We start from the raw sequence: 23,472 nt of genomic DNA, 5'->3' as shown, positions 1-23,472 counted from the left end.
GCTGCAGTGGACTTGCTGTAGCTAGCATGCTCCTGGATGAGCAGCTCCCTGAAGGCTAGCTGTGAGATAGGGGGCTGTCCAGACTTGTATACCTAGACTTTGAATGAGCTTTTCCTGATTTATTCTCCATAATTTAAATATATAAACTTGTTGAAAATGCTATTGAATATGTACTGCTATGCGTAACACTTGTGGCTTCGTCAAGTAGGATTTGCAATGGCGAATGAACCTCTTTTACGCCAGAGTTTACGACAAAGGCTGGTCTTCGAACGTATAACCATTACATATTGCCGTTTACCTCAGCTCATTGGCTATCTTCCAAGCTAGATTTCAAGATGATCAGTGGTCATTGGGCTAAAATACAGTCAATCAACGATAGCCCGGTCCTACCATTGGTGCGCAATAAGGTCATTGATTGGTGTCTTCAAATCGGTTTGTTTCGGTCAATACGTCCCGGGAAAAGAACCATCATGTATGGTTGTGTTAGTAACAACCAGAGGATTGCAATGAAACCAACCATGACTGGATAAACATTTGTTTGTGTGTAATTACCACGAACGCTACGTCCAAAGTTGAATGAGACGGAAATCACGACGCAAACGGTTTACAAATGTTTTGTGTTAGGCTATAAAAATGGATTTTATCAAACAAAACGGACATTCACTGTGTAGTTAGGACATCTTCAATGGTAAGTGATTTATTTTATTGTTATTTCTGACTTTCGTGACGCTAATGCTTGGTTGGAAAATGCTAGTAATACTTGTGTGAGACGTTCATCTTTTAAATGATGTAAGATACATGTAATTACAAGAATGTTTAATACAACGAATGGTGTATTTAAAATGTTAGCTCTCTGCAGTTTCACCGGATGTTGGCCTGGTGGGACGTTCATTCAAACAGCACTTTCGTGCGTTTGCCAGCAGCTCTTCCCTGTGCTTCAAGCATTGAGCTGTTTATGACTTCAAGCCTATCAACTCCCGAGATTAGGCTGGTGTAACCGATGTGAAATGGCTAGCTAGTTAGAGGGGTGCGCGCTAATAGCGTTTCAATCGGTGACGTAACTCGCTCTGAGACCTTGAAGAAGTTGTTCCCCTTGCCCTGCAAGGGCCGCGGCTCTTGTGGAGCGATGGGTAATGGATGCTTCGAGTGTGGCTGTTGTTGATGTGTCCTGGTTCGAGCCCAGGTAGGGGCGAGGAGAGGGACGGAAGCTATACTGTTACACTGGCAATACTAAAGTGCCTATAAGAACATCTAATAGTCAAAGGTATATGAAATACAAATGGTATAGAGAGAAATAGTCCTATAATTTCTATATAATAACTACAACCTAAAACCTCTTACCTGGGAATATTGAAGACTCATGTTGACCATGTTAACCAAGCTGGAACCACCAGCTTTCATATGTTCTCATGTTCTGAGCAAGGAACTTAAACGATAGTTTTTTTTACATGGCACATATTGCACTTTTACTTTGTTTTTGCATTATTTAAACCAAATTGAACATGTTTCATTATTTATTTGAGGCTAAATTGATTTTATTGATGTATTATATTAAGTTCAAATAAAAGTGTTCATTCAGTATTGTTATAATTGTCATTATTACAAATAGATACATTTTTTTTTAAATAGAAAAAAAAGATAAATAAATAAAAAAACATTAAAAAAAAATAAAAAAATCGGCCTTTTTTGGTACTCCAATAATCGGTATCGGCGTTGGAAAATCATAGTCGGTCGACCTCTAGACACAACAGCGTAGTATGGCACAGCACTGAATGAGATGTACAACAATGCAGTGTTGTGTGGCAATGCATGCACAGCAGAGCACAGTACAGCATAGCATGGAGTCTAGAGCCGAAAGACAGCTCAGACTGATCTGCTCCTCTGGTTGTATGAATAGTATGCTTGTAGGTTGGATGTCAAATTTAATCTTTGCACTTCAAAATATGATATCTGCACTTCATTACTTTTGTAAAATAAATATATTACACTGAACAAAAATAAAAACGCAACAATTTCAAAGATTGTACTGACTTACAGTTCATGTAAGGAAATCAGTCAGTTGAAATAAATGTATTAGGCCCTAATCTATGGATTTCATGACTGGGAATACAGATATGCATCGGTTGGTCACAAATACACTACATGGCCAAAAGTATGTGGACACCTGATCGTCAAACATCTCTTCCCAAAATAATGGCTATTAATATGGAGTGAGTTCCTTCCTTGCTGTTATAACAGCCTACACTCTTCTGGGAAGGCTTTCAACTAGATGTTGGAACATTGCTGTGGGGACTTGCTTCCATTCAGCCACAAGAGCATTCGTGAGGTCAGGCTGTGATGTTGGGCGATTAGTTCTGGCTCGCAGTCGGTGTTCCAATTCATCCCAAAGGGCTTTGATAGGGTTGAGGTCAGGGCTCTGTGCAGGCCAGTCAAATTATTCCACACAGATCTCGACAAACCATTTCTGTATGGACCTCGCTTTGTGCATGAGGGCATAGTCATGCTGAAACAGGAAAGTGCCTTCCCCAATCTGTTGCCACAAAGTTGGAAGAACAGAATCGTGTGGAATGTCATTGAACGCTGCAGCGTTAAGATTTTCCTTGACTGGAACTAAGGGGCCTAGCCTGAATCATGAAAAACAGCCCCAGACCATTAATCCTCCTCGACCAAACTTTACAGTTGGCACTATGCATTGGGGCAGGTAGCGTTTTCCTGGCATCCGCCAAACCCAGATGCGTCAGATGGTGAAGGCCGATTCAATACTCCAGAAAATGCACCTCCACTGCTCCAGAGTCCAATAGCGGTGAGATTTACACCACTCCAGCCAAAGCTTGGCTTTACGCATGGTGATCTTAGGTTTGTGTGTGGCTGCTCGGCCATGAAAACCCATTTCATGAAGCTCCCGACGAACAGTTCTTGTGCTGACGTTGCTTCCAGAGGCAGTTTGGAACTCCCGCTTCAGCACTCGTTGATCCCGTTCTGTGAGCTTGTCTGGCCTACTACTTCGTGGCTGAGCCGTTGTTGCTCCTAGATGTTCAGCATCATCATGCTGAAACATGAGGTGATGGCGGTGGATGAATGTCATGAGAATGGGTCTCAGGATCTCGTCACAGTATCTCTGTGCATTCAAATTGCCATTAATTGTGTTCGTTGTCCATAGTTTATGCCTGCCTATGCCATAACCCAAACGCCACCATGGGGCATTGACGTTGACATCAGCAAACCACTCGCCCACACCATATATGTCGTCTGCCATCTGCCCGGTACAGTTGAAACCGGGATTCACCTGTGAAGGGCACACTTCTCTAGCGTGCCAGTGGCCATCGAAGGTTAACATTTGCCCACCTAAGTCGGTGACAATGCCGAACTGCAGTCAGGTCAAGACCCTGGTGAGGACGACGAGTAAGCAGATGAGCTTCCCTGAGACGGTTTCTGACTGTGTATGCAGAAATTCTTTGGTCGTGCAAACCCACAGTTTCATCAGCTGTCCAAGTGACTAGTCTCAGACCATTCTGCAGGTGAGGAAGCCAGATGTGGAGGTCCTGGGCTGGCGTAGTTACACATGGTCTACGGTTGTGAGGCTGGTTGGACATTCTGCCAAATTCTCCAAAAAGATGTTAGAAGCAGTTTATGATAGAGAAATTAAATTCTCTGGCAACTGCTCTGGTGAACATTCCTGCAGTCAGCATGCCAATTGTACGTTCCTCAAAACTTGAGACATCTGTGACATTGTGTTGTGTGACTAAACTGCACATTTTAGAGTAGCCTTTTATTGCCCCAGCACAAGGTGCATTTGTGTAATGATTAGCCTTTTATTGTCCCCAGCACAAGGTGCATCTGTGTAATGATTATGCTGTTTAATCATCTTCTTGATATGCCACAACTGTCAGGTGGATCGATTATTTTGGCAAAGGAGAAATGCTCACTAACAGGGACCAACATTTTACATATTGTATTTATATTTTTGTTCAGTGTATTTCGATAAAGTTCTGAGTCTGACAATAATTATTTTTTTTACACTGTGATTTCCAAATTTGACATCAAATTTAAAATAGCTTGCCTCTTTTAAATTGCATGATGTCAAATTTGGAAATCAAAATGTTTTATCTTTTTCCCATGCATCTACCAGACAGGATGTAGGAGAAGAAAGTATTGCGTGGGTGACTTCCTACATGATGTCATAGTACACAAACTCTTGTATCCACATCTGTCTCACACATACTGCCTGTCGGTCTGCCAAGGCAGTTTTACTCTGTTTCTCAGAGTAGAGTGGTTGCTTGACAGTTTACTTTATGATGTATAACATTTTACATTTTAGTGATTTAGCAGACGCTCTTATCTAGAGCGACTTACAGTTAAGATCTTAAAATAGCTAGATGGGGGGTGCTGTAGGATTATTTAAGATACTCTTCAAAGAGGTAGGGGTTTCAGATGTTTTTGGAAGATGGCAGGGACTTGGTTGTCCTAGCTTCAGGGGGAAGCTGGTTCCACCATTGGGGTGCCAGGACAGAGAAGAGCTTGGACTGGGCTGAGTGGGAGCTGCCCTCCCATAGAGGTGGGAGGGCCAAGAGACCAGAGGTGGCAGAACACCACCTTTCATATTGTGTGTGCACATTTCAAGGTAAAGACTTTCTTCAATAAGGAAAATAGATGGACTGACTAAGGTGAAAATAGGTGGACTAACTAAGCATAGAGAGTAGAGCACAGAATGACCAGAGGTCATTAAACTCGGTGACAGTGGGGTTGGCCTATATGACATGGGTTATTTATTACTGACCATGATATGTGTGAGTGACCATGAAGTGTGATGTAACAGTGAGATATGTATTACATTACCCTGATGTGTGTGCTAATGACTGTACCATATGAGACCTATGTTATGACTTTCTAACCCTTATAGGTGCTATGCATGTACGAGTGACGATGGTTGAGTGTAAATATGTTGCAGAGGACCAGTTCAGTGGGGGTTATGTACTAGTGACTCAAATATATGAAAACTAAGTTAAGACATTGTCTAACCTTTATAGGTGGTATTCATGTATGAGTGATCGTAGTGAAGTATAAATATTTTGCAAGAGGACCCTTCCGGTGTGCTGGTGAGCAGGTACTGTACTGACCTGCCGCCTGTCCTCCGGTGCCTTGAGGAAGAGGGCGTTGATGAGTGCGATGGCGTATGTCTGGATCTCCTGATTGGACCTAAAAGTCACATCAGACACAGCAACACCAGTTAGAAGCATCTGGTTCTAGGAATTCTCACATGGGCACAAAAACATTAAGTTGCCACTGGTTAAGTGTATAAGTACAGTACTCAGATAGTATTAGTCTGGGGTTCTACACTTCTAAGCTTAGTCATAATTACAAGGAGGCAGAGCAAGACAAGGCTTGTCATCTACGCTCTATTGCACTGACGTTAGTTACGCCACTACATTTCTACACACTAACTCAGGCTACATCCCCCACACAGCTGTATGTGGGAGGCCCCAGTGCGTGTGTGTGTGCTCACACTTGCAGGTGCCCGATGAGCTGTCCAACGGTGATCTCCTGCGCCACCCGGTGGTAGAGGCTGTGGCTGTTGAGGACCATGCTTTCCAGGATGGCCAGTGAGCGCTGCAGGATGGATACGTCTACCATCGGCTGGTTCACGTAGCTCGCAATCTGACCAGACAGGAGGGGGAAATACTCCATTAATATGGACACCTAAATCTAGAGGCTTGTTGATTACAGCTAGGTTTATGAGGTAGTTTTTAAAGCTGATTTACTAAGGTTTGAGATTAAGACTACATACCCCAACCAGAAACCATGGATTACAGACAGCATCCGCACTGAGCTAAAGGCTAGAGCTGCCGCGTTCAAGGAATGGGACTCTAACCCGGAAGCTTATAAGAAATCCCGCTATGCCCTCCGACGAACCATCAAACAGGCAAAGCATCAATACAGGACTAAGATCGAGTCGTACTACACCGGCTCTAATGCTCGTTGGATGTGGCAGGGCCTGCAAACCATTACAGACTACAAAGGGAAGCACAGCCGAGAGCTGCCCAGTGACACGAGCCTACCGGACAAACTCAACTACTTCTATGCTCGCTTCGAAGCAAATAACACTGAAACATGCATGAGAGCACCAGATGTACCGAAAGACTGTGTGATCACGCTCTCCGCAGCTGATGTGAGTAAGACCTTTAGACAGGTCAACATTCACAAGGCTGCAGGGCCAGACGGATTACCAGGACGTGTACTGCGAGCATGCGCTGATCAACTAGCAAGTGTCTTCACTGACATTTTCAACCTCTTCCTGTCCGAGTCTGTAATACCAACATGTTTTAAGATTGTGCTCAAGGACACTAAGGTAACCTGCCTAAATGACTACTGACCCGTAGCACTCACATCTGTAGCCATGAAGTGCTTTGAAAGGCTGGTCATGGCTCACATCAACACCATCATCCCAGAAACCCTAGACCCACTCCAATTTGCATACCTCCCCAACAGATCCACAGATGACGCAGTCTCTATTGCACTCCACACTGACCTTTCCCACCTGGACAAAAGGAACACCTATGTGAGAATGCTGTTCATTGACTCCAGCTCAGCGTTCAACCCCATAGTGTCCTCAAAGCTCATCAATAAGCTAAGGACCCTGGGACTAAACACCTATCTCTGCAACTGGATCCTGGAATTCCTGACTGGTCGCCCCCAGGTTGTAAGAGTAGGTAACAACACATCCGCCACGCTGATCCACAACACAGGGGCTCCTCAGGGGTGCGTGTTCAGCCCCTTCCTGTACTCCCTGTTCGCTCATGACTGCATGGCCAGGCACGACTCCAACACCATCATTAAAATTGCCAATAATACAACAATGGTAGGCCTGATCACCGACAACGACGAGACAGCCTATAGGAAGGAGGTCAGAGACCTGGCCGGGTGGCGCCAGGACAACAACCTCTCCCTCAACGTGATCAAGATAAAGGAGTTGATTGTGGACTACAGGAAAAAGAGGACCGAGCACACCCCCATTCTCATTGACGGGGCTGCAGTGGAGCAGTTTGAGAGCTTCAAGTTCCCTGGTGTCCACATCCCCAACAAACTAACATGGTCCAAGCACACCATGAAAGTCGTGAAGCGGGAACGTCAAAACCTATTTCCCCTCAGGAGACTGAAAAGGTTTGGCATGGGTCCTTAGATCCTCAAAAGGTTCTAAAGCTGCACCATCGAGAGCATCCTGACTAGTTGCATCCCTGCCTGGTATGGCAACTGCTCGGCCTCCGACCGCAAGGCACTACAGAGGGTTGTGCGTATGGCCCAGTACATCACTGGGGCCAAGCTTCCTGCCATCCAAGACCTCTATAACAGGCGGTGTCAGAGGAAGGCCCTACAAATTGTCAAAGACGCCAGCCACCCTAGTCATAGACTGTTCTCGCTGCTACCACGCGGCAAGCGGTACTGGAGCACCAAGTCTTGGTCCAAGAGGCTACTAAACAGCTTCTACCCCCAAGCCATAGGACTCCTGAACATCTAGTCAAATGGCTACCCAGACTATTCACATTGCCTGCCTGCCTGCCTGCCCGCCCCACCACTGGCACTTTCTGTTGTAATCTATGCATAGTAACTTTAATTAACTCTACCTACATGTACATACTACATCAACTAACCGGTGCCCCCGCACATAGACTCTGTACCGGCACCCCCCTAAATATACAGTGGGGCAAAAGAGTATTTAGTCAGCCACCAATTGTGCAAGTTCTCCCACTTTAAAAGATGAGGCCTGTAATTGTCATCATAGGTACACTTCAACTATGACAGACAAAATGAGGGGAAAGAAATCCAGAAAATCACATTGAAGGATTTTTAATTAATTTATTTGCAAAATATGGTGGAAAATAAGTATTTGGTCAATAACAAAAGTTTCTCAATACTTTGTTATATACCCTTTGTTGGCAATGACAGAGGTCAAACGTTTTCTGTAAGTCTTCACAAGGTTTTCACACACTGTTGCTGGTATTTTGGCCCATTCCTCCATGCAGATCTCCTCTAGAGCAGTGATGTTTTGGGGCTGTTGCTGGACAACACGCACTTTCAACTCCCTCCAAAGATTTTCTATGGGGTTGAGATCTGGAGACTGGCTAGGCCACTCCAGGACCTTGAAATGCTTCTTACGAAGCCACTCCTTCGTTGCCCGGGCGGTGTGTTTGGGATCATTGTCATGCTGAAAGACCCAGCCACGTTTCATCTTCAATGCCCTTGCTGATGGAAGGAGGTTTTCACTCAAAATCTCACGATACATGGCCCCATTCATTCTTTCCTTTACACGGATCAGTCGTCCTGGTCCCTTTGCAGAAAAACAGCCCCAAAGCATGATGTTTCCACCCCCATGCTTCACAGTAGGTATGGTGTTCTTTGGATGCAACTCAGCATTCTTTGTCCTCCAAACACGACAAGTTGAGTTTTTACCAAAAAGTTCTATTTTGGTTTCATCTGACCATATGACATTCTCCCAATCTTCTTCTGGATCATCCAAATGCTCTCTAGCTAACTTCAGTCGGGCCTGGACATGTACTGGCTTAAGCAGGGGTACATGTCTGGCACTGCAGGATTTGAGTCCCTGGCGGCGTAGTGTGTTACTGATGGTAGGCTTTGTTACTTTGGTCCCAGCTCTCTGCAGGTCATTCCCTAGGTGTGGTTCTGGGATTTTTTCTCACCGTTCTTGTGTTCATTTTGACCCCACGGGGTGAGATCTTGCGTGGAGCCCCAGATCGAGGGAGATTATCAGTGGTCTTGTATGTCTTCCATTTCCTAATAATTGCTCCCCCACAGTTGATTTCTTCAAACCAAGCTGCTTACCTATTGCAGATTCAGCCTTCCCAGCCTGGTGCAGGTCTACAATTTTGTTTCTGGTGTCCTTTGACAGCTCTTTGGTCATAGTGGAGTTTGGAGTGTGACTGTTTGAGGTTGTGGACAGGTGTCTTTTATACTGATAACAAGTTCAAACAGGTGCCATTAATACAGGAGGACAGAGGAGCCTCTTAAAGAAGAAGTTACAGGTCTGTTAGAGCCAGAAATCTTGCTTGTTTGTAGGTGACCAAATACTTATTTTCCACCATAATTTGCAAATAAATTCATTAAAAATCATACAATGTGATTTTCTGGATTTTTTCCCTCATTTTGTCTGTCGTAGTTGAAGTATACCTATGATGAAAATTATAGGCCTCATCTTTTTAAGTGGGAGAACTTGCACAATTGGTGGCTGACTAAATACTTTTTTGCCCCACTGTATATATATATATTTTTTACTGCTCCCCTTTAATTACTTGTTACTTTGATCTCTTATTCTTATCCATAGTTTTTAAACTGCACTGTCGGTTAGGGGCTCGTAAGTAAGCATTTCACTGTAAGGTCTACACCAGTTGTATTCGGCACATGTGACTAATACATTTTGATTTGAAACATGTCTGTCAAATGACATACAGTTGGCAAAAAAACTATCCATACATAATAACCCTAACCCTTGTACAGTGCTTGTTGTTGTGCAACACATCATAGGACTTCATCAGGGAGAAAACCATTCACAGAAGATACAGCTGAAAGAGCTCCAAATAACATGGGGGGGTTGCTAGGTAACAGCAACCAACTCAGTTCTGGCAGCCAATGAGGGGTTGAATGTCAAGTAATTCAAGAAAAGAGAGAAAAAATAAATAAGGGGAGGACTTTGAGATAGGCCTCAAACTACTGAAACTAATCTACAGAAGAAAGTTCCACATATAAGTTTCATCAAACTATTCAAGAAATACATTACACATTTTTTCCATTGCAGACAGTGTAGGAATCTAACATCTGGGCTTCCTTATATGCCAAGTTTTACAAAGAGTGTTGTGTTTTGTGGAAGTAAGGAGGCGAGTTCTAACCTGTTTGATGAAGGACAGAGAGATAAGGTCCCAGGACACAATGCCATGGTCCATCAGCTCCAGGAAGGCTGTGAGAGTGAAGGCCAGCATCTCCCCAAAGCTGAGGAGAGAGCAGACTAGAGTCAGAGGACAACACTCTATATACACACTGAGTAAAAAAACATGTTTTTTTTATTTTTAAATAGGGCCATATTCACCAACAAAGTCCTACGTCAACTCTTCCTATGCGCCACCACCAACTACAGCCACAAACAGCATGCTATCAGTATGGGCCAATAAGTGTTAACCCACAGTAACCATCTCCAGAGAGGCTCCGAAGACGTGGATGTCGATTATGGCAGCCCACCACACCTCTCTGATTCTCAGGGTTTGGGTTAAATGCGGAAGTCACATTTCAGTTGAATGCATTCAGTTGTACAACTGACTAGGTATATTTCTAGTAGCCAGTAGAAGTACCTTTAGACCAGGGGTCTCAATCTAAATCTGCCCTGGAGGCTGACTCTGGCCTGAGCGACGCCAGTTTGAAACCCCCGCTTTAGACAACAGACCCATAGATTGTCTGTCTGTATGAGACTCACTGGGTGCCACTCTCCACCAGGCGCGCCAGGGTTCCAATGCCCTCCATGCTGATGAACTCAGTGGCGAAGGTGGGGTCAGCTGACAGCTTGGCCAGCTCCTTCAGGGCCTCCAGGCGGGCGTCTATGCCGTGGGACTGGATCCTGTCCAGGAGCTGCCGCGCTGCACGGGCCTATTGGGGGGGTCAGGTATGCCGTTATATTTAATGTTTTTACCCGGTTTACCTCTGACTACATTAGCTTGATATATGCAGGCAGCAACCGTTGCTGAGAAATCTATAACGTAGCAATAGGGTTTATCTAATGCAGCAACCATTATTGTGAACTGTAAAGCCGTCATTATATAGAATTAATCAAATCTAATTTATTTGGGGGGGGATTAAATAACTCCATATACAAGAAGAGAGTGTCTCACAGGAGATATGGCTAATCGAAGGATGGTTCCATTCTTGATTTCACTACGGCTCTGGAAAGAAAGAAAATGGTGAACATTGCTCCTACCACAGCACTTCTCTAGAGTCATTGGTAATATCACATAGAAATAGTAACATACTAAGGAACCATGTAGTGTATTGTGAAGAATTGTAAACAGCACTTTATTCTGCCATGGCGCTGAGGCTCACCTGCTCAGTAATGTAGAGCTGAGGACCGTCAGCATAACGCAGGGCAAACTGTTCCGAGCCAGACAGAGACCAGCTGTGGACACACACACGCACAACATCTATTGAAAAGTAGGTGACCGAATTCACCAATTTTCCACTTAATACCAGAACGCACTGACCTCCCTAAACATGAGGCAGACAGAAGCTAAACCCATACATTTCTCAATAAGACCTATTACTATAATGACGTGCGTTTGTTTTTCCACCCTACAGAAAATACATACCATGTGCATAAGGTTAACAAAAGTGATTATTGGAGGCTCCAGCATTTCTATTTGCCAGAAGATCAGATGGAGAACATTGTACAAGGAGATATTCAGTGGGCGTTAAGTGTTAGAAAAAAATCTAATGCATTCAGATGTGAGAGGGAGGAAGCAGAGAAGAGAGAGCGAGAAAGGAGAAGTAGGGAGTTAGCAAAAGTCTCAGTATTCATGATGGGCAGACAAGGTAGATTAGAAGACAAAGGAAATGGAAAGACAATGAGAGGAGGCACTCGGGGAGAACGAGTCAGAAAGAGAAAGCGATAAATGAACATTCAGACAAATAGGGAGAAAGAGGGAAAGAAATCAAAATGTTTATGAAATGGATGAATATAACCCTAACTCCATTAGCCAGATATCAACAGAGCAAAACAAATTTAACCCCTAAGCACACGGTTCCACTTACTTAGACTGGGTCTGGCCTAGAAGCAGATTAATGTCACCTTGGATGCATCCCAAATGGCACCCAATTCCATAGATATTTAGGGAATAGGGTGCCATTTGGGACATATTCTTGTGTGGCATACCTTGGACTTAGTGAGTGAAGCCTGAGTATTGGCTAAAGGTTGTGTCTGTTTATTGGCAGTGGTATATGAGTAAGCTCTGAAAGGGTGGAGTACCAGAGCATTTATGTGTATCTAGGGATTACGCTGAACTGTCTGGTATTTTATTGAATAAATATCTGCATCTAATGCAAAATAATTCTGAACTTGTACGATAACGTAGCATAGTGAATCAGTATAGCATCACTAGAATCAATTGGTATGATGGAGCAAGACTGTAGAAGGCATTCAAAATGGGATTTGTTATTGTGTGCAGAACCTTCAGCAGTATGCCAATAGGTAGTTAGTTACTCCAAACTGTTCCATTTCTACACAGGATAATATACAGTACCAGTCAAAGTTGACACACCTACTCATTCAAGGGTTTTACTTTAGACTATTTTCTACTTTGTAGAATAATAGTGAAGACATCTAAACTATGTAATAACACATATGGAATCATGTAGTAACCAAAACATATTCTTCAAAGTAGCCACACGTTGCCTTGATGACAGCTTTTCACACTCTTAGCATTCTCTCAACCAGCTTCATGAGGTAGTCACCTGGAATGCATTTCAATTAACAGGTGTGCCTTAAAAGTTCATTTGTGGAATTTATTTCCTTCTTAATGCGTTTCAGCCAATCAGTTGTATTGTGACAAGTTAGGGGTGGTTTACAGAAGATAGCCCTATTTGGTAAAATACCAAGTCCATATTATGGCAAGAACAGCTCAAATAAGCAAAGAGAAACGACAGTCCATCATTACTTTAAGACATGAAGGTCAGTCAATGCGGAAAATGTCAAGGACTTTGAAAGTTTCTTCAAGAGCAGTCGCAAAAATCATCAAGCGCCATGATGAAACTGGCTCTCATGAGGACCGCCACAGGAAAGGAAGACCCAGAGTTAACTCTGCTGCAGGGGATAAGTTCATTAGAGTTACCAGTCTCAGAAATTGCAGCCCAGATAAATGCTTCACAGAGTTCAAGTAACAGACACCTCAACATCAACTGTTCAGAGGAGACTGAGTGAATCGGGCCTTCATGATTGAATTGCTGCAATGAAACCACTACTGGAGGACACCCATAAGAAGAAACTTGTGTGGGCCAATGTCAGTGATTGTCAGTGATTGGAGACAATGTCAGTGATTAATTTAGAATTCAAGGCACACTTAACCAGCATGGCTACCACAGCATTCTGAAGCGATACGCCATCCCGCCTGGTTTGCGCTTAGTGGGACTATCATTTGGTTTTCAACAGGACAATGACCCAACACACATACAGGCTGTGTAAGGGCTTTTTGACCAAGGAGGAGAGTGATGGAGTGCTGCATCAGATGACCTGGCCTCCACAATCATCCAACCTTAACTCCATTGAGATGGATTGGGATGAGTTGGACCGCAGAGTGAAGGAAAAGCAGCCAACAAGTGCTCAGCATATGTGGGAACTCCTTCAAGACTGTTGGAAAAGCATTCTAGGTGAAGCTGGTTGAGAAAAAGCCAAGAGTGTGCAAAGCTGTTATCAAGGCAGAGTGGCTACTTTGAAGAATCTAAAACATTAAAAAATGGTTTTATTTGTTTAACACTTTGTTACTACATGATTCCATAGGTTTCATGTCTTCACTATTATTCTACAATGTAGAAATATTACAAATAAAAGGAAAATCCTGGAATGAGTGGGTGTGTCCAAACTTTTGACTAGTACTGTATATCCAGTGCCATGTGAAAGTATTCACACCCGTTGACATTTTGTTGTGTTACAGCCTGAATTTAAAATAGAGATTATGTATCACTGGCTTACACACAATACCCCATAAAGCCAAAGTGGAATTATGTTTTTAGACAATTTTACAAATTAATTAAAAATGAAAAGTATTCAACCCCTTTGTTGTGGCAAGCCTAAATAAGTTCAGGAGTATACATTTGTTTAAAAAGTCACAATAAGTGGCACGGACTCACTCTGTGTGCAATAGTGTTTAACATGATTTCTGAATGACTGCCTCATCTCTGTACCCCACACATACAGATAATTGTAAGGTCCCTCAGTCGAGCAGTGAATTTCAAACAGATTCAACCAAAGACTTGAAAATAGCTGTCTAGCGATGATCAACAACCAACTTCACAGAGCTTGAAGAATTATTTTAAGTGTGCAAATATTGTACAATCCAGGTATGCAAAGCTTATAGAGACTTATCCACAAAGACTCAAAGCTGTAATTGCTGCCAAAGGTGATTCTAACATGTATTGACTCAGGGGTGTGAATACTTAGACATTTCTGTATTTCCTTTTCAATAACTTTGAAAACATTTTCTTTAAACATGTTTTCACTTGGTCATTATAGGGTATTGTGTGTAGATGGATTCAGGCTGTAACAACGACATGTGGAATAAGTCAAGGGGCATGAATACTTTCTGAAGGAATTGTTTTTCGTTGGCTATGGCTAGAAATGCTGCAGATGTCATTTGGTTAGCTAGCAAGAAATGTGAATTGCTTTTCTAGCTAGCTGTGGATAGCATACTGTATCTCTTAGTTGTCAATCAAATGGGCGGACAGGCAAGTTCCCATTCAGTTGTCAAAACATGGGTTGGAACAAGCATGCATTGGCAGGCAAACTGCAGAAAGACGAGCAGAATACTATTCCCCATCGTTTATCGGCCAACTAGCTGAAAACGTTTGAGAGGGTTTATCTAATGTTCCCTCGTTAGATTTTAGTTTAGCATTAGTCGTTGATCTTGCTGATGTGCATAGGCAACTGAGGGAGAGATAGCCTACCTTTTCTTGGTTGTTTGATCAACAGGTTTGTCAAGTTCCCAAATGTAAGAGGACTCCCGTGGTATTTACATATTTGCAGAAATCCATTTCAGGTGTATTTTGTGGCTTTTGGCGAATGCTTTCTAATGATCTAAAGTCACGCTGTTGCTACTGCCTGTAAACACACAATCCAGTTCAATGTGAATGATGGCAGACCATCTGGAAAATGGTTTATTTGCATATAGGCCTACTGTAGCTCTGATTGACTATGTCACACGGTCTGTGTAGACTCTGGTCCTCTGGACAGGACAGATGTTTTTATTAGGTTAAATGACTACAGTGTATTAATTGTCCAAACACACCGCCACTTTCCCACTCTATGTAGCTATAACATTTTCACAAATGCCTTACTATATGTCATTCCCAAACATTTTATGAATTTATGATATGAAAATGACCATATCTAAGTGCTCGCTATCTAAGTGTGACAAAAATGTGTCATATTCTTCCTGGGGATATGAATGATATGAACAGATTTTAAATAAATAAAATGCTGTCAGTTCCACTTTAATGATATAATAAGAAATCTGGCATTGTAATGAAGAACATGTGTGATCCAGTCCATGTGTAATGGCTCATACTAACATTTCTCTGCGTGTTCTTATTATGGACCTGCTATACATGCGGCTCCCGCTGAGTCCATCTAGCTACCACTAGTCTTACGCAAGTGAGCGCAGGGTGTGTGTTCATATCACACACACACACACACACACACACACACACAACATTGTTACGCCATTAGCTCCAGCAAAAGCAGAAACAGCTGGGTGTGGAGCTGGTGCTTACCCATCACACACCTCCCGTATGATAGACGACAGGGGCTTCTTCTGCAAAACAGACAACAGACAAAAAGAAAAACTGTCAAACTCTGGACTGCCACTGGAATCACAGGAAAGTTGCTGATTGGTCAGAAAATACCCTTTTATAAGTTTAACAATGGTTCTCACTCCTTGCTTTGCTTGGCTTTCAGAGGAAAATAAATGTTGATGGATTTGTTGGTGGGTAGGCGCTGTTCAAATCCACTGTATTGTGTTGCCAGCAAAATACAGAGAAATAAGATATGTGCTAGAGCTAGACTCACCAACAAAATCTCAGTGATGTAGTTTATACTTGTCTGAGCAGAAGAAAAAAACATACTGTAGCTTTCGTTTCCCTTCAATTATTTAATGTGGAGTCTCTTGTATTTGAAGTATCTGGCAGACTTCTATAAACAGACTTCTATAAAAAGTTTGGTTGAGAAGACAGAGTGGAGGATTGATGCTGTTAAAGACAAAACAGACCAACAGAAACATCAGCACTGCACAGTGCCTGGCTGCCCTATGGCCTCTGACCACAGAGGCTGTCATTTTCTGTTAATTTCTCTAGGATTCTACATGTTGAATCGCCAACGTTCGTCGATACCCAGCAGGCGATCTATTGTGCACAGCTGATGTTCATGTTGTTATGTCTTGTCGTCGAGTGGTGTTTTTAGACTGGACACTGACCTGGTCAATCTCCATGAGCTGGGCGTTGGCACCGGGCCACTCGATGGCCACCTTGACGATGTCAGAGGGGGGTGGCATGGCTGCTGTCTTCTCACACACCACTAGAGGACAGACATCACAGAGAAGAAGAAACAGCACCTTATTACTGTTACATCATTAGATATGATCCCACTTCCGCCACCATGTTACATTATTAGATATGATCCCACTTCCGCCACCATGTTACATTATTAGATATGATCCCACTTCCGCCACCATGTTACATTATTAGATATGATCCCACTTCCGCCACCATGTTACATTATTAGATATGATCCCACTTCCGCTACCATGTTACATTATTAGATATGATCCCACTTCCGCCACCGTGTTACATTATTAGATATGATCCCACTTCCGCCACCGTGTTACATTATTAGATGTGATCCCACTTCCGCTACCGTGTTACATTATTAGATATGATCCCACTTCCGCCACCGTGTTACATTATTAGATGTGATCCCACTTCCGCCACCGTGTTACATTATTAGATGTGATCCCACTTCCGCTACCATGTTACATTATTAGATATGATCCCACTTCCGCCACCGTGTTACATTATTAGATATGATCCCACTTCCGCCACCGTGTTACATTATTAGATGTGATCCCACTTCCGCTACCATGTTACATTATTAGATATGATCCCACTTCCGCTACCGTGTTACATTATTAGATATGATCCCACTTCCGCCACCGTGTTACATTATTAGATGTGATCCCACTTCCGCCACCGTGTTACATTATTAGATGTGATCCCACTTCCGCTACCATGTTACATTATTAGATATGATCCCACTTCCGCCACCATGTTACATTATTAGATATGATCCCACTTCCGCCACCATGTTACATTATTAGATATTTCAACATGACCACATTATGTTGGCATTAACGTTTCACAGCCATTTTTAAACTTCATAGTTAAATCACTCATTCTGTTGGCGCAAATGTGGCTTAAAACACCAGTTCATGGTATCAAAATGGTTCCTTACTAGTGGCACAAGGTCAGACGAATACCCTTCTCTTCATTGCCAAACAGCATCCATTCAATTTGATTTCATTACAGTCCAGTTTGTCCTTCCCCACATGACAATACAAAACTTTAATGAGAGTGAGCTAGGGTAGAAAGATGGGACCAGGACTGCTTTTACGGCTGTAGTGGCTTGTCGTAGCATCTATCAGTGTAATTAAATCCTCAGATGTAATACCTGAAGTAGCTAGTAGCTACACACTTTGTTTGCCTTTAACTAAGAGCCTTTTTAACAGCCTGATGTATGGTGGTCTGGGCCATCAACGAGGAGACAAGGGCTTTTATGTGGACATCCTCTAAATATCAGTGGCCAGGGGTTTAACATCAAAGCCCTGGACCACCAAGTGGAAAACAGGCTGATATTATGCATATGTAACCTGAACTTAACTTCAGCTGTGTCCCTGACAGAAATAGTCTAGCACTAAAACCAGATGACCATTTGACAAAGAAAAACAATGTCTTGCTGTTTAAATACACAATGTTTTGTCGGTCTGTGTTTACTCCACTATACGGTCAAATTCTCTGTTGTTGCCGACAGAAACGTTTTCATTCATCAACATTGTATTCAGACGCCTACAGAACCTTTCAAGATTATTTCTGCACATTTCTGTACACAAGATTTGCATGCAGGCACACACATACACGCACGGTATCTGGGGTAGTTATAAACAGCAGGTTTCACATATCCATATCTCTGGCAGGCTCAGTCCTCCCACTCAGGAGTCCTAGCACCTGTAAGTGGGCTGGGTTGGTTTACCACAGCTCCCCGATCTACTGCAGATACAACAGAACCACAGCTCTCTAATCTACTGCAGATACAACAGCACCACAGCTCCCCGATCTACTGCAGATGCAACAGCACCACAGCTCCCCGATCTACTGCAGATGCAACAGCACCACAGCTCTCCAATCTACTGCAGATGCAACAGCACCACAGCTCTCCAATCTACTGCAGATACAACAGCACCCTGATCTACTGCAGATACAACAGCCCCGAAATATACTGCAGATGCAACAGCACCCTGATCTACTGCAGATACAACAGCCAAGAAATATACTGCAGATGCAACAGCACCCTGATCTACTGCAGATGCAACAGCACCACAGCTCTCCAATCTACTGCAGATACAACAGGACCCTGATCTACTGCAGATACAACAGCCCCGAAATATACTGCAGATGCAACAGCACCACAGCTCTCCGATCTACTGCAGATACAACAGCACCCTGATCTACTGCAGATACAACAGCACCCTGATCTACTGCAGATACAACAGCTCCGAAATATACTGCAGATGCAACAGCACCACAGCTCTCCAATCTACTGCAGATACAACAGCACCCTGATCTACTGCAGATACAACAGCCCCAAAATATACTGCAGATGCAACAGCACCACAGCTCTCCAATCTAATGCAGATACAACAGCACCCTGATCTACTGCAGATACAACAGCCCCGAAATATACTGCAGATACAACAGCACCACAGAGCTCAGGTTTATCCCTGCTAGCCTCCCTATTCTAAATCCACAGGGAATCTTTGCTCTGCGCTTGGCTGTCGTCAGGCAGTGCGATGACAGATAAGTGCGCATCAAAGGAGTAGAAATCAGTTCCATTTTACTGGGGAACCACACAACGCATAATCAAGCAGGGCTTTTCACTGCACGGTACAGATGTCTGCACTCTCCGAACCAACACTTTTTGTTGAGTGTTGGGCGGTGGGAGGAGAGAAGGAGGTTCTAAAAACTGTTTTGTTTGGGGAAATGTCTGTACACTGTCTTTTGCCAAATGCACAATGACTGGAAGGCATCCAAAGACATCAGTGAACAATCCTTCTCCCAGAATTCCCTCCATCTCCGGGGGCCCCACTCTGGCTGGGAAGCCTGTTGGTGGGTTGTCATGGCCGTGGTTAAAAGTGTCCCTGTTTGTTTGGCTTGGTTCTCTTGCTGTTTTCTAGACAGTTTTCAAGAGGGATATTTTCAAAGCAGATACAATCTCAGGGTAATTACAGGTTCTGTGAACTAATAAATTCAAGCACCAGTTTTATTATCGATTGATCCTACTGAAAAAATCCTGAACTGCAAATGCAGTTCAATTCAGAAATCATAATCTGTGATTATTATTCTGCAGTAGTTGCCTAATGATCAACTGAAGTGGTCTGTGCAACACTTGTTAACTTTGAGGAAAATGGAATCCCATTCGTAACACCTCTAATAACAAGCTGGGTCCAATTCTATATTGCCTTTGAATAAAGTATTACTTCTGCTCTCATATCTGGCAATAATATCCATACATGAGTCTCTCCAAGTTAAGCAACTCAAGGGGATAGGAGAATTTTGCAAAATGAGAACAAGTCAAACCACAATCAGGAATGAGACTTGCCTTTGAGTGAATAATGGGGCATTGTGCAACAAAGCCACTCCTAAACAGGCTGTGAAAAAACTGCAGAGAAATACTAAGAATTGAGTACAAGACTGGCCGGGGCAGGATAGCTCATCAACAGTGTACTTTCAGAGACTGACTCTACTACACAAAAAGCTTATGCTAGTAGTCTATGCTCCACTGCTGCATAGAATTACACAAACAGTTTTACATGAACACATCAACAGTGTTGGGGATTGTTTGAGGGTTTAATTCCTTAAAAGTCATTTAATATGTTTTTATTTCAACTAACATCTTTTTCTTTCCATGCTGTCACTGCATTTGAGGCAAACATCAACATAAAAATAGACACATGGCACACGTAATTAGGGCCAGGATGATACCAGTATCACCATTTTTTTCAATGGCAAAAATGAAAACACCATGTAGACCAAACTCTTTGGTCCTTTAAAAATCAGCTGTAGGCCTATGTCAAATATTGTGTGCTATAGCTTGGATAATACATGTGACTCTGGATGACAACATGATGTTAGTTTCCAACACTAGGGTTGTTTTCCTAGAGAAGTTAAATCCGCCTTGTGTTTTGTTTCCTTGACACGATACTAACGAGTATGGTGATACTGGTGTCGTCCCGGCTCTACATGTAATGGATCAATTAAAAGGTAGACTCAGCGAAATGACGTTGCCACAAGCAGCAGCGCAGATATTGAGATGAGCGAGATGCAAGATTTGGCTCTAACAGTCACATACAGTACCTGCATATGTGCATGGGCACCAAAACAGCGGAAGAGTTGAGCCTCGCAGTAGAACGGTTTTAGTTTCTGCGGAAATCAACCCACTATCCTATTTACTTTCTGCATCTATGTAATATCGCTGAGTCTACCTTTAACCTTGCTACACAGGAACTCCTGCCATGATATATCAACTGGGCCACAATGCTGCCATTGTCTGGGTGTATAAATGAGAGAAGTTCATTCCCAGTCTGAAATCACACCCTATTCCCTATGTAGTGCATTACTTTTAACCAGGGCCTATAGGGCTCAGGTCAATAGTGGCGGCAGGGTAGCCTAGTGGTTAGAGCGTTGGACTAGTTACCGGAAGGTTGCAAGTTCAAATCCCCGAGCTGACATGGTACAAATCTGTCGTTCTGCCCCTGAGGGTTAGGCAGTCATTGAAAATAAGAATTTGTTCTTAACTGACTTGCCTAGTTAAATAAAGGTCAAAAAAAAAAAAAAAAAAAAATAGTAGTGCACTATATAGGGAATAAGGTGTCATTTGGGACAATTCCCAGTCCCAAAGCCACTGACTGTAACCTCCATAATGACAGTTTGAAGAGCAGCACCAGACCTGTACAGTTGCTGTCAGCTCCACTTTGTGAACTGATTTTTGATACCATGAACTTGCAAGAACGGTGTTCATTTTGTCAGGTCACGGAATATCGCTACAAAAATCGTTAAATGAGGGTCTTTCAAATTCTTGAATCAAGTGTAGCAAAAGTCAGACCACTAGATCATAATTGAATTTGAAATGAGGGAAAGAATTAGAAGCCGAGTCAATATTCTCCTGGTGAACAATAATGGCATGAAACACAAGTCCAGCATAGTAAGGACACCGACAGAATATCAACTGTGAATTCCATTAGTTGACAGAGGGCCAAGTGCTCCCGACCACAATTGTGTGAAAACCCACTAAGCGCCACTAAGAAACCAGAGTCCATGAAGGAAATTGCTAAGAGGTTGAAAGAGACTGTGTGTGTCTAGGTTGGGGGGGGGGGGGGGGGGGGAAATCAGACAGTCAGTACAAGTCAGGACCTATATGCCCGGGCAATTACGGAGAGAATTGAAAACAGATGCCCAGTAAGCCTGAGAGAGCCATTCTTAATTTAGCAGGATTTCCCCTCTCCCTATAACAACGACTATGCAGTCTCAGGCTCAGCAGTCTCAGCAGCCATCTTGTTCAACATGAATTCACAACAACAACAAAATACTGCTGTTCCTGCCTAGAACAACTTTCCCCCACACATTTGAAGAGCAGTCTCAGCCAGGGCTCTTTTTTAATGCTAAAAGGCAAATCTCAACTCTGTGTTGCTAATCACTTAAAACCATTAAATTGGTACATTGTTTCTGTTCCCTGATCCTGGGTCTTAACGAGATATGGCGACCGGACCTCACCTGTTGGAGCGTTGAGTGGGCACCTCACTCGCTCTCGCAGTCTCACAGTTCAGAACATGGCATCAGCTCCCCTGCAAAGTCAGACGGGCAAATAACCGTCAGGGGAACTGTAGTACAGTCAAATATTCACCCTCTGAGGTTTATGTTGAGCACTCCTGTAAATGTCTTCTTTGAGAAGTTCCCTTTAGTCTTTTCTTGATGTTAATAACAAATCAAATACTGACAACCTGCTTTCATACAGACTTTTAATTTAAAGCTGCTTCAGTTACATATCAGATTGTTTTCAATCTCGGAGAACGCTTTCAACTGATATTGTTTGAGTTTTTTTTATGTATTATTTTATAGCCAGGTAGGGATTGTCTTGCATTTCATATTGATGTGGGAATGGAAAAACTGCAAGCTAAAATAAGAATTTCCAACAGCATCCTGGCTGAAAATAAGGGACAGTACTACTGCTTCGAAGCTCAGTTACTCTAGCAACCACTGACCTACCTAATCTAGGAAAGGTATGTGAGACTCCAAATAACTGATCCTAAAGACCCCATAGCTCACCTACCTACCACTGCAATGCCCGAGTGACAATAGTACAGTAGTCTTTCATCCTTTGTTTTCAGGACGCAATCACATGCATGATCCTGGCACCTTGACATTCTATTATGACAGGTAGGTAGGTACCTGATCGAATAGGCTACTGTGTCACAAAATGTATCCAGCTCGCAGGACAGATACTGAACCTTCTGTAGAATGACGGGGACAGAGTCTCCGTCTCTCATAGATGTCACAAGGCACCTGGATACATTTGTAACAATGTTATTGACTGCTCTCCACCACCACTGTTACTCAAGACAGCCTGAGCTGCAGCCAGGATGCATAGTGACTGGCTGTAACTTGATTAATTGGATTGAGCTGGCTTTAAAAAGACATTCCTGCTGTCAACGCTATATTTTTAGAAACCATGGACAATTGTGAAATATTAGTACCCATTTTATAAACCATGATATCACATACAGTGACCATTCGTAATTAGCTAGCCACGAAGGCAGTGGGCTGCAAATGAGCCGCATCGCGCAAACCATGTAATTCGTTACTAATTTTGGGGCGAAACACCGAGCCTAAATTAAATTGTTACCAGTAGTCAATTGAAAACGTTGAATTTAAGGACATTCATATTTACAAACTGGAATCCCCAGCAATTGAATTACTTGGAACATGTATTACATTTACAGAACGTATTCGTCTCAAGAGGGAATCACTACACTGAAAAAGCGCCTTCACGCGATATTCCTTCAGCGAGAGATTTGTTCCTTCGCAAACATCTTTCAGCAGGCTATTGCCGATGGACTTATTGGTTTGCAGGCGCGCGAAAGTTACAATTTAACCACCAAATGATAATTTATCCTAATTGTTAATTTATTCATAGTAAATCGTTCGTTGTAACGGTATTTACTTACCCCATGGCTTGGACCTGATCGCCGCCGTTTAATACTTCCACCAATGGAGCATCTGTGGTAAGATGATACATCACCACGCCTCATAGGCGGGACACAAGGTTTGTGTCCACGGCGCTACATAAGACTCCCCGTCTTTTATACACTTAGATTTTCAGTGCATGTGCAGCGA

The 23,472-nt window shown here is 43.0% G+C and overlaps 1 protein-coding gene across 2 annotated transcripts in view; it reads right to left on the bottom strand.

Moving 5' to 3' along the window:
• Positions 1-23,400, bottom strand: part of LOC115141506 (engulfment and cell motility protein 2) — a 38,790-nt gene extending 15,390 nt beyond the window's left edge. The window contains exons 1-10 of one of the 2 annotated variants that reach the window (XM_029680431.2): positions 23,304-23,400; positions 21,853-21,923; positions 16,227-16,327; positions 15,529-15,569; positions 11,095-11,167; positions 10,887-10,937; positions 10,475-10,644; positions 9,897-9,996; positions 5,504-5,655; positions 5,118-5,196 (exon numbers count right to left, since the gene is read on the bottom strand). In XM_029680431.2, coding sequence (XP_029536291.1) covers positions 5,118-5,196; positions 5,504-5,655; positions 9,897-9,996; positions 10,475-10,644; positions 10,887-10,937; positions 11,095-11,167; positions 15,529-15,569; positions 16,227-16,304 — 744 coding nt within the window. In that variant the 5' untranslated portion in view covers positions 16,305-16,327; positions 21,853-21,923; positions 23,304-23,400. The remainder of the gene's footprint in view (positions 1-5,117; positions 5,197-5,503; positions 5,656-9,896; positions 9,997-10,474; positions 10,645-10,886; positions 10,938-11,094; positions 11,168-15,528; positions 15,570-16,226; positions 16,328-21,852; positions 21,924-23,303) is intronic. The other variant, XM_029680436.2, reaches the window with a different exon arrangement.
• Positions 23,401-23,472: the final 72 nt, after the last annotated feature.

This window comes from Oncorhynchus nerka, linkage group LG2, assembly GCF_034236695.1.
Source record: "Oncorhynchus nerka isolate Pitt River linkage group LG2, Oner_Uvic_2.0, whole genome shotgun sequence".
NCBI lineage: Eukaryota > Metazoa > Chordata > Actinopteri > Salmoniformes > Salmonidae > Oncorhynchus > Oncorhynchus nerka.
The sequence above is the reverse complement of the archived record's forward strand: the minus strand, read 5'-3'. Positions and strand labels throughout refer to the sequence as shown.